Source organism: Onthophagus taurus, chromosome 11, assembly GCF_036711975.1.
Source record: "Onthophagus taurus isolate NC chromosome 11, IU_Otau_3.0, whole genome shotgun sequence".
In the NCBI taxonomy this organism is placed as follows: domain Eukaryota; kingdom Metazoa; phylum Arthropoda; class Insecta; order Coleoptera; family Scarabaeidae; genus Onthophagus; species Onthophagus taurus.
The window spans coordinates 10164162-10176607 of record NC_091976.1 but is presented as its reverse complement, the minus strand read 5'-3'; the positions used below and the strand labels follow the sequence as shown (position 1 = coordinate 10176607).

The 12446-nt window shown below is 35.8% G+C and overlaps 1 protein-coding gene and 1 long non-coding RNA gene across 2 annotated transcripts; one reads left to right on the top strand and one right to left on the bottom strand.

The window, feature by feature from the left end:
* The first annotated feature begins 409 nt into the window (after positions 1–409).
* Positions 410–4371, top strand: LOC111421549 (uncharacterized). Its single transcript, XM_071200278.1, has 2 exons — positions 410–1048; positions 1113–4371. Exons 1-2 carry the CDS (start codon positions 493–495, stop codon positions 4283–4285), a joined length of 3729 nt encoding a protein of 1242 aa, XP_071056379.1. The 5' UTR covers positions 410–492; the 3' UTR covers positions 4286–4371.
* A 4743-nt stretch (positions 4372–9114) lies between these two features.
* LOC139431953 (uncharacterized) lies at positions 9115–10150 on the bottom strand. The gene is made up of 3 exons (XR_011641983.1): positions 9568–10150; positions 9343–9495; positions 9115–9278 (listed from the first exon to the last, which is right to left on the bottom strand). It is a non-coding gene; the product is annotated as an uncharacterized lncRNA (long non-coding RNA).
* Positions 10151–12446: the final 2296 nt, after the last annotated feature.

Sequence of the window (12446 nt, the reverse complement as noted above, 5' to 3'; positions counted from 1 at the left end):
CTGTTTACCTAGATGAAAACAATTACTATGTTTATCCTTCGACGCTTCTCAATGAACTGGTAATGTTTTCGATATATCTCTTAACTTATTGTACACAAAGGTATACGGTTTTGGGACATGTAGGTATACAAATAAGTGAGTCATGATCTACCTGCGGGATATTTTTTAAAATTTATTGTGTAAAGGTATACGGAGCTTTAAAATATGCGAGGAGGTTCTTGAATCGGCAAATTTTTTGGGGGGATACCTTCGAGGAGGAGGTCAATTAACTTAATACTAGTAAGTGAGTCATGATCTACCTGCGAGATATTTTTTAATTTATTATGCAGAGGTATACGGAGTTATAAATATACATGTATACAAACGCACTCGATGCATCCTCCTCCTCCCCAATAAGTTTCAGGAGCGGTGAGGGTTTATAAACGCCTGCGAAATGTGGTATTGACGTAGTTCTTTCATAACAAGTAGAAGTGTACAACATTAAATTGTAAAATGGTCGTGTGTGAGGATTGTGGAAAAAGTTTTACTCGAGTTGACAATTTAAAAAGACATCAACGATTATCTTGTATTGGCAAGAGAATCAAGCTTGACGCACCGCAAATTCCAAAAGCAGTAAAATGTGAGGCTTGCGATGATTATGTAAATAGACAATGTTACTCTGCACATTTACGAAGCAACGCACACAAGAGTAACGCTTTTGTTATAATCGATGACGGAGTGGAGAGAATAGCTGGAGCATTCGGTGACAAAATTGTCAGTTATCGAATAAGTGAAGAAGGTTTTTTTGTGGATTTGGATGAATTTTCTCATAGAATTCGAGAAAAAATACTAAATCTAATACAAAGCGCAATCGATATTCACCGAAATGTAAAATTAAATATGGAATGTTTTGGTTTGTATTTTTTACAATCAAAGGAAGACTGTGAAATAAAATCATTTAATACGAAAAATAAGGTAGTATCATTAGCGTCGGATCTGTATAAAATATATAAGGAATTTATTGATGAAATTTCATCAAAAATGTCAGAATTCCAGGAACGAGATTCAGGTAAGCGTAATGTGACATAATATACCTATATATTAAAAAATAAATGTTTCAATATTTTATTTAGGATGGACTTTAATGCAAATTCTCTATATGGAGTTAAATTTAAACAAATATAATCCTATCAGAGCATCTAATTACATCGATCTACCATCGCAAATAAAAGCAAAGCGTGCTGTGATAAATATACAAAACGCGGATGATGCATGTTTTGCATGGGCTGTAACATCCGCACTACATGAACCGAACGGTTTACCACAGAGGACATCTTCGTATCCGAATTACCTAGACTGCGGCTTAGACTATTCAAATATTGTTTTTCCAGTTAAATTACGAGATATACCTGTATTTGAAAAGCAGAACAAACTATCTATTAATGTATATGGAATAAATGAGTATTTTAAAGACGGTGTTATGAATTATGACATAATTACAATGTATATATGTCGACAAAAAGAAGAAAGACATATAAATTTATTATTGGTTACAAATGATTCCGGGAATAGTCACTATTGTTGGATAAAAAATCTGTCTCGATTACTATCATCGCAAGCATCGCAGAATGGTCATGAAAAGTATATTTGCGACGGATGCTTGGTATTCTTTACGTCAGAAAATAAACTTATCCGTCATCAAAGTGACGATTGCAGCAAGGTAAGGGCAATTTTACCAACAACAAATTTGAAAATAAATAAATATGGAAATGAAGAAAAGGAAAATATACTACAGTTCGAAAATTTTGAACGACAATTAAAAATACCGTTCGTGGTGTATGCAGATTTTGAAGCATTACAGAAACCGATCACCGATGCGGAAGCAACAGAACTTAACGATGATAATTCATACTCCGTCAAATGTTTCAAACACGAACCTTATGCATTTGCATATTATATAAAATGTTCATATGACGAATCATTGTCGAAGTTTGAAATATATCGCGGATGTAATGCTGCTCAAATTTTCATGAGCAAGTTGGAACATGACGTTCTGAATATATACAAAAATTATTTAAGCCAACCAAAAGAAATGCTCCCATTACCACCTATTGATAGATTAATACATGAGATGCAGGATATCTGTCACATTTGTTCGCACAAAATAAAAGAAGGTAATAAAGTGTGCGATCATGATCACCTAACTGGGTTGTATAGAGGACCCGCACATGCTGTATGTAACATCAATTATCAATTACCAAAGTTCATACCGATATTCTTTCACAATCTTTCGAACTACGATTGTCATATGTTTGTGAAAGATATGGCATTAAAAGAAGAAGACGTGGACGTTATAGCACAGAATAAAGAAAAGTATATATCATTTTCGAAAAAAATTATCGTAGGAGAAAACATTGACAGCAAGGGAAAGCTAAGGCGGGTTCATATGAAATTGAGATTTGTGGATTCATTTAGGTTTATGGCTTTATCGCTAGAGAAGTTGGGTTCATTTTTGGAAGACAACCAATGCGTTCAAATCAGAAAATATTTTAGGAACGAAGAACAGTTTCGACTTATACGTCAGAAAGGAGTTTTTCCGTATTCCTTTGTGGATTCATTCGAAAAGCTGAATCTTACCGCTCTGCCAGATCGAAGTAGTTTTTACAATACTTTATGCGACGATAGTATAACCGAAGAAAATTATTGTCGTGCACAAACGGTGTGGAACTTATTTAACTGTCGCACTTTAGGCGAATATAGCGACATTTATTTAACGTCTGACGTTTTACTTTTGGCGGACGTATTTGAGAATTTCCGAACCATCTCGATGAAGTATTACTCTTTAGATCCATGTCATTACTTCACAGCGCCGGGCTTCGGTTGGGATGCATTATTACGAATGACAGGGGTAAAATTAGAATTATTAACGGACATAGACATGTTACACTTCTTTAAAAATGGTATTCGCGGTGGATTAAGTATGTGCACTAAACGCAGTGCGAAGGCTAACAATAAATTAATGATGGACTTTGATGAAACCAAAGACCCATCTTATATTTTGTATCTCGACGCTACGAATTTGTATGGACACGCAATGAGACGAAAATTACCGACGGGGGGATTTCGATGGCTATCAGATGAAGAGATTCAAAAGTTAGATATTTACAATACGGAAGACGATTCCGAAAAGGGTTACGTGTTCGAGGTAGATTTAGAGTATCCGGAAGCAATACATGATGAACACAACGATTTGCCATTTTGTCCAGAACGGATTGTACCCCCAGGTTCAAAAAATGCAAAGTTAATAGCAAATTTGGAAAATAAAACAAAATACATCATTCATTACGTGAATCTAAAGCAGTGTATCAAGTTCGGATTGAAACTAACGAAGATTTACAGAGTATTAGAATTTAAACAATCCAACTGGATGCGGAGCTACATCGATTTCAATTCCGATAAACGTGCGAAAGCTAAGAATGAATTTGAAAAAAATCATTACAAAGCAATGAATAACATCGTATACGGTAAGACAATGGAAAATGTGGAAAAGCGAGTGGATATAAGACTAGTTACCCACTGGGAATGTCGTCATAAGAAACCGGGCGTGGAAGCCCTAATAGCTAAACCAAATTTTAAATCTTCGAAAATATTTTGCGATAATTTGATAGCCGTTCAATTGAACGTCGCGGAAGTTCGTTATTGCAAACCGCTGTATGTGGGTTTCAGTATATTAGAGCTTTCGAAAACCGTAATGTACAGCTTCTTCTACGATTACTTAAAAGTTAAATATGGAAATAACATAACACTTTTATACACCGATACTGATTCCCTAATCCTAGAAATTACTACTCCCAATGTATATGAGGATATAAAAGAAAATATTGAATTTTTTGACACGTCCAATTATCCGTTAGAGAATATACACAATATACCTCGCGGTCGATCTGTGTTGGGAAGAATGAAAGATGAATATCCAAACAGGTGCATAACGTCATTTGTTGGAACAGGAGCTAAGGCGTACTGCATCACCTTGTTGAATGATAATGTAAAGAAGGCTAAAGGAGTAAAGAAATATGTTATAGATAAACATTTAAGCGTGACCGATTATAAACGTGTGGTTGAATGTGGCGGATCGGTTCATAAAAAAATGTACATTTTTAAGTCAGAATTTCATACTATGTATACCGAATTAAAGAATAAAATTGCTCTTTCATCGTGCGATGATAAACGATACATATTACCGAACGGATGTAATACTTTGGCGTGGGGTCATTGGTTGATAAAAAGATTGAATGCGAATAAATGAATTTAATTTAAAAAAAATTGTAAAGAATAATAATAATAATGTATTTGTAATGTTCGATTGTTAATAAAGTCTTGTAAACTTTTAAATAGGTCTTTATACGTTTTAAAGAACGTTAGTTTTTGAGATCCAAGAATTATGAGACGGACCTAATCCTAACCATTTCACAAACACTTGATTTCCTTTTCGCCGTAGCACTTTTTCCACCAAATAGACGTCAGGATATTTAACTTTTTGTAATTCCTCTCGATAAAAACCACCCATAATTTTTTCATTGGATGCATCTTTGAGCAGATATGTTGTTGGGAAAGTATTACGAACAGAATGTATTGTAAACACTTCGTTAGACCAATTGGGAGTATAGTTTTTGGTGAAGGCGTGTCGATGCTTGCTCACTCTGACGTGATCACCGACATTAAATTTTTTGGTATAAGGATCGACAATTTTTATGTAATTATATACAGTTTTTAACAGTGTCGATGCGTTTCTGTTATTTACCTCGCTAGGTTTCATTCCTATCGTCCTGTGAACTTGGTTGTTATAATCCAGAATTAATTTGGGAAGCAATTCCAACCAACGATAGTTACCTTGCATACTAAATTCTTTCCACATTTTTTCTTGTATTGTTCTATTAAACCGTTCAACAATAGAACTCTTTAAATTGGAAAATGAACTGTAGTGATTGATGTGATATCGTGACATGAGCTTTTTAAAATCCTCATTGTAAAATTCTTTTCCGTTATCCGTTTGCAGATTCTTCGGTATGTTTTTCCGCTTTTCCGATAGAATTGTTTCCATAGCTCGCGTAACTTCTTTGCCAGTTTTGTTTTTTAGTGGTACAGCCCATCCATACTTTGAGAAAGCATTAATAACTGTTAGAATATATTTAAAATTACCATTTGCTTTTGAATAAGGTATCATCTCCACTAAATCAGCTTGAAATAAGTCCGTTAAACCTTTTATAATAACACGTCTGCGTTTATACTTTTTCCTCGCGGACGCGTGCAACTCGTTTACGACGGACCTTTTAATATCGCTCATTTTCTGGATATTTCAATGAGCAGTTCTACCATAAATGGTTTCTTGAGTAAAGTGGTCTTCGTTGTGGGTTTGCAAACTATTTTATCTCCAAAGAAGAGAACATTTAACTTTTTATTTGGATCGAAGATACTCCCGTTAATAATCATTTCAACGTCTCCTTCAAATCGGTATTTCACTATTTCACCAATATATAAATAGTTTATATATTTACTTACGTAACCTAAATTTTGAATAATGTAATAATTATCCGTTGTATCCGTAGTTCCATCTCCGCTAAACGTAAGTATTGTTGGTTGTTTGAAATATCGTTGTAAGTTTTCACGTTTATTAAAATGAGCAGCAATGTTGTGTCCGTGTACGTGTTTACCAAACTTATCGATCGTCATACTAGACGAATGTTTTCCGAACTTGCTTAAACTCATCTGCTCTAGTTCACAAACGTCGGTGTTTTAAAACAAAAAATGTGAGAGTCGTATATTTATGATAATATTTTAACGTATAATCTCGGCCTCTGTTAGCTCCGATATTATTGATGATATTTCATTGACATGTGCAGAATGACCTGCAGTTTGCGAGGCCATCAACAAACGCAGTCTGTCGACAAGTTCGTTGGGATCGTCCCAATACTCGTATTCGATAAGAGCCCCAGGAACGACTTGTTTTTGTAATGCACCACCGACTTTTTTCTTCGGATTCGGCCAGTATTTAGCCCAATGCACCTTGGGTTTGTTACCTTCAACGATAGGCTTGATAATATTCTGAAATTTCCCACTGTCGTCCTCAGTAGTCATACCTGCCTCTGGAATGTAATTAATGTACGGAGCATTTGAACGTAGTAAGATATCTTTGTAGTTGCGCATGTCCTGAATTGTAAATTTGCCCGGTTCGTTTTTAAATAGTAAATCGTATAAACCAACGGTTCCCGTATATTTGAAGTTTCCAACGTGAATATCCTGATCCTCAAAGTGAACAGGACTGACTCCAATGTAGAAACCTTCGGGAGTTTCGCGAACACCGTATAAACGATCATAATCATCTTTTAAATCAGTTGTTAAACCAACAATATACGTTCTGGGCAAAGGATGAAACTGACTCAAAGCGGCTTGTACCTCTGGAGATTCCAATCTTTCTTCTATTTCATCTTTAAGTCGTTCTATTCGATTATGTGCGTCCGAAATAAGAGCTCCGGTATCCTCGCTAGAATCGAGGAGTTCTTCTTCTTCGCCCGGCGGAACTTCATATACTTCTTCTTCTGCATGAGCTAATGGACCAAGAGGAGAAGACGTGGGAGAAGATACCAACCTTTTTTCAGGAGTCGATGTAGCAAATTTTCGTCGTTGTTCTTTTAATGGAACTTTCGGTTTTCGAATAAAATATTCGGTCTCGGTTTTAGCTGGTACGTCAGAAATATCCGGCGAGTAGCGTTGTATCTTAGATATCAATTTTTCTTCTTTTGGAGATAAACTTCGTTTTGGAATGGATAGTAAAGGCGCAGTGTCAAGTTTTGCGACAATATCCTGTAAGGGTCTTGCGATGGGTGCATATGCGGTTTCCGACCGAATCCTTGACTCCTCTAAGTCTTCTTTTAAAGAACGAATTTTGTCTCTCACGACTTCTCGTGCCGCGATAAGTTCTGCAGCTATCGTCTTGTTCATTGTATGATGTATGTGAAGTTACTACGAACTGTACAGCTGAAGTCGTTAGTTTTAAACTTCAATGAATTTATCAAAACCCTTACGGTAACGTCCCTTAGATATACTACAATCTAAATCAATAACTAGGATGCCGTGTCTATTCTCCCAACAAGCATCGCTAATTTCCTTTAGCCGATGAAACTCCATATCGCTCATTATGTGATCTTCAAATACGTGTTTTAAATTTGTTAAGTCTTGTTTAAATAACACCAAAAAGTTACAATTATCGCGAACTAATTGTTTTGGAATTGCACTATAACTTTGACAAATTAGAAAACAATCAATGTTTTTATGTCGACCATACGAAAAAAATTCCTTAATGACATTTTGACCTGTACAGGAAACATCGTCAAATACGACTACCGAATATTCTTTCGCATCTTCCGGTCGAATGAACTCGTCTATATTAGAAAATTCATAGTAACCGCAATCTTTTATAGGTTCAATTAAACGTCTTAAAAAATCGTACTTATTTTGGTATAACGAATTGGAGCATAAGTATAAGTTTAGGAAGCGGAGGCCATTACGTGCAAGTAAAAGCGATAACATAGCATTTGTTTTTCCGACACCAGAGGGTCCTACAATTAAACCTCGCTTACATTTTCCACCAAATAAATTGCTGTGTCTTGTAAAGTGTTCTTCGACCGAACCATTACTAAAATTTACTATAGGCAGTGTTAGAAGTTGCGGTAGACATTTTAATTTCTCGTCGATCATGATTCTCGTACTAAATCAATTATAACATTAACAGGATAAGACTGAATGAAAATATAGCAAAAGTAACTTTATATAGATATATTGAGTATATTGGAAGTATAAAATAATAATTAACTTAATAATTAACTTAATAATTAACTTAATAATTAACTTAATATTAACTTAATATTAACTTAATAAATAAAAGAAGAGAAGGAGTAGTTACCACTCCTCCTCCTCCTCTTCTTGATATCTTTGGTAAGGAGGTGGTGGTGCTGCTGGTGCCGGAGTAGTTGCCGGAGTCGTTGCCGGAGTCGGTGCCGGAGTCGGTGAACTAGCACATGTGCAACGGTTAATGTGCATGTTTTGCACATGCACTTCACCCCTCACCACAGCCGATTCTGACACACTCTGCAGCTGAGAAGATAAAATTAATGACATGGAAAAAAGTATTATAAGTATAACGTACCAACTTAAATATAGCATCTAATTTTACCTCCAACGAGGCAACTTTCTGCTCCACTTCACATAGTCTTAGCATATGATTAACTCTCATATTATCCATATTATTAGTCATCTTTAAGCTAGGAAGGGAAGTTTACGCTATTAGTAGTGAAACTAGATAAAATACATTCAGCCTTTTTAATTTCACAGGTTAATGATGCTATGGTGATGTCGAGCGATATTGTTAAAGGGTTGTTACAGCTCGATGTCAGCCCTTCTCTAAACTGTGAAAGTTCTCTCAAAGAGGTCTGCAATTGAAGAACCTTTGCATGAAGGTCTTTATAAAAATTTTGATACAAATTATTAATTTCGGCCAAAATCTCCCCTTTGGTTGTTTCTACTGCTGTACACATTGCGTTTGAAAAAAGGCTGGCAGACACATCGGAAATATCTGAAGTAGCAGGAATATTAGCAGGAATATTGTCAACCCTTAAGATGTGTACTTTCGGGCTTAACGAAGGAATTTCGGTGTTAGGGATATTTGAGTTAGTAACGGGAGCCAATGAAGCTTTAGAAGAAGAAAAAGAAGCCTTAGTAGCTTTAAGATACTTCCGGTTACTACAGTGTTGTGATACCGCCATTAAAGCAAGAGAGTCGTCGGATTTATCGGACTCGTTCTCGGTAACCACTTTCGACTGTGTCATTTCAACCTTCGACGGGGTCGCTTGTTCAACTGACACATACTTGCGTTGGCTACGTCGCGAACGAGCACGTGCCTCCCTTCTTTCCTCTCTATACTTTTCTGACGGTACCCACACACCTGCAGCCTTCTTCCAATGTTCACGGTTCCCCGAATTCCGACGAAGTGAAAGGCGTTTCACATTTTTATCGTCGACATTCGCGGAACCTGCGACGTTCAGAAGCGACGGATCTTGCTGCGCATTAGATTTTACGTTAGGATCCATCGGCTGCTCATTAGGTTGCACGTTTGGATCCAGCGCCTTCTCAACAGTCGATATGTTCAACAGGTTTATGTCAAAACTGTTTAACAGGAATGACTCCTGGCTGCTGGCGAAACCGGGAGCAGTTAAATCAATTTGACTAAAACCGTCTTGAGACATCTTGATAAAAAAAAGATTCATACATTAATTTATTTTATTTTAATAAAAAATCATGTATACTTACATCGCTTGATGAAAAGAACGTTAAAATCTAATTGCAGTGGGTGCTGAATGATAGGATGTGAATGATAAAAAATTATTGTAGATATTATGATACAAACGTTCGAATAATAAAGTTATGCTTACCAACAAAAATTAAGATTTAAAATAGAAGGAGCTATAGGAATGAAAAAAAAAAAAACAGATTAGCAACAATATATGCAAAGGAAAAGAAGGCTATAAGGCTTACCAGAAAAAAGTCGCCGAGATAACGAAGTTATCAAAACTGATCGAATTGATCAAACACAAAATGGAAGTGATCAGTAGTAAGGTCCTGTAGGAATTGAAAAAATAAAAATAACAATTTAACATAACAAACAAATAAACAAGTTGTACTCACAAAAACAAAGTAGAAAGAACTGTTATGATGAAACAAAACAAGAATATTTTACATATTATATAAGCAAAATAAAAAAGGTTACTTACCAAATAAAACACAGCAAAAAAAGAGAAAGCTTATTGAGCAAGGATGTCTAGGAGTGGAAAAAACAATTTTAAATATTATATAAACATGCAAAACAAATATAGTTTTACTCACCAAAAAAGAGAAAGTTGTGGAAAGAGCTGTAGTGATGGAGAGAAAACGTTATATAAACATGATAATAAAGAAGGTTGTACTTACCAAAAACTGAAGAACACAAACACTTAAGTGACTTTCAAAGGCTGGGAGGTGCCTTCTTATAGTAGAGTAATGAAGGGGGGCGTGACAAGGGGGAGGAGTGGGGAATGGGCGGAGTTAGAGTGGGGGTACTTTTTTTCTGGCTCAACTTTCCTGGCAACTGGGGGGGGGGGGGGGGGAATTTTAGATTTCCCCCACTCCCATCCCCACTCTTCCATCTCCACTTTGGGAGGAGTCTGAGGAGGAGCATGGGAGGAGCATAGGAGGAGTTTCAATCAACAATCCTTTTCCCTTTTCCTTTTCTTTTTTTTTTTTTTTTTTTTTTTCTTCCTTTTTTCCCCTTTCTTTCTTCCTTTTTTCTTCCAATTTAATACTTTTTCAATGTACAACCCAAGTCATACCAACCCAACCCAATGTATACATACCATGTATTCATTTAGATTAACTATTTTTTCTTTTAAATTAAAACAACTTTTTACACTTTTTACAATCTTTTATTATTATTATTATTAATTTACAATCTATAACTGACAATGTTTATATACTAAACCTGACATAAAGAACAATCCTTTCTTGCCGATGGAGGACCATCAATATGCGTTTCCCAATGAGGTAAATTATAATGTTCAAAACAGGGCAGCTTGCTTTGTAATCGCTCATCGTTTCTATACTTCAACGGTAATTTAAACCAAACCGCCGCCAAATCTAATGGCTTTACTTTATTGATATAATAATCGATTGGTAAATAACATAATTCGTAGTTTTTAATATTCGCAAAAGATAAATCAGATTCGTATCTTTCCATAATATCCCACACTTTATTAATTATAAAAGTTGAAAGTCCCAATCTGGTAACTAACCGCCAAAGACGTTCCATCTTGAACTGCTCTACCGCTACTACCCGTCTGCCTTTCTCAATTCGTTTACATATAGTTATAGATGTCTGAATACGTATGAAAATAAATAAAAAACATTCGATAAGGAGCACATACTTGGTCTCTTTTTATGATAGGGACACATCGGCGCACCAACCTCCAATTTGCATTCATTTTCCGGCAATTCTTTTACCGGTATTGTTAAAATTCTTCTTAAAAATGTAGCTTTCTCACGTCCTTTTACGTACGCTACTTTTGTCGAACGACACAAATAACAAACGATCTCATCGAAACGAGACGCAGGAACAAACCCGTCGTTCCAATCAATACAATGATGACGACTCATTAACCAATTCGCCGTATTGCGAAATTTGGTAGATAGTGAAGAAAAGCTTCGACTAGGTTGAAACACGTAATGACTTATACAATGATTACTGTCGTAAGAAGCCAGTTCCAAAACATTAACAGTTCATTGAGAAGCGTCGAAGGATAAACATAGTAATTGTTTTCATCTAGGTAAACAGGTTACATATAAAGATAAATTTTTAATAACATAACCTAAATAAAGATACATTTTTAATAAAGATAAATTTTTAATAATTTCGTCAAAATAACATGACCTTCTCAAGTTAATTGACCTCCTCTCTTCATCGAATCTCCTCCGACCCTCAAAAGAATCGCCGATTCAAGAACCTCCTCTCCTCATCGAACCTCCTCTGACCCCCAAAAAATTTGCCGATTCAAGAACCTCCTCCTAGAACGCAGGTTCGAGGAGGAGGTTCTTGAATCGGCGAATCTATACTACTTAGTGACAATTCTAATGAACCGAATAAGACAGATCCTTGTTATGATAGGGTATTTACAATACGACCTATTATAGATAACTTCAAGCAAGCTTTTCAAAGCGCTATGGACAACACTAAAACCCAGGCAATAGATGAACATATGGTAAAGTTCAAAGGCCACAACATAATGAGACAATATGTCAAAAACAAACCAATAAAATGGGGGTTCAAAATGTGGTGCAGGGCAGACTCTTCTACTGGCTATCTATTTCAGTTTGATGTGTACAAGAGAAAGAAAAAAGGTGGCACTGAAACTGGATTGGGTTGTGAAATATACTTTGATAATTTTTTCAATTCAAGGCAAGTAACTTGCCCTGAAATTGTTGTAAAGTACAATAAAAACATGGGAGGGGTCGATCTTATGGACCAAAAAAAAAGTGTGTTACGAAATAGATCGAAAGGCAAAAATTAAATACTACCTTAGATTATTTTTCGACTTACTAGACATCGCGATGAATAATTCGTATGTAATTTATTGCAGCTGCACGAAGCAAAACGTGTTGAAGGAACTCTGATTTCAAGCCTAGAATTTCGACAGGTAGTGGCTCGTTCACTTATTGGTAGTTTTTCGTCTCGACAAAGAGCTTTGTCATCAGTTGTTATGACGAAAAAGCGAATCTCTCTCACACAAAAACGCGGAACACCTTCACATGTAATGGTAAAAGTGGATAATAGAAAAAGATGCGTACAGTGTGCAAAAAGTCGTGTTGAGAATCGCACAAATAACACA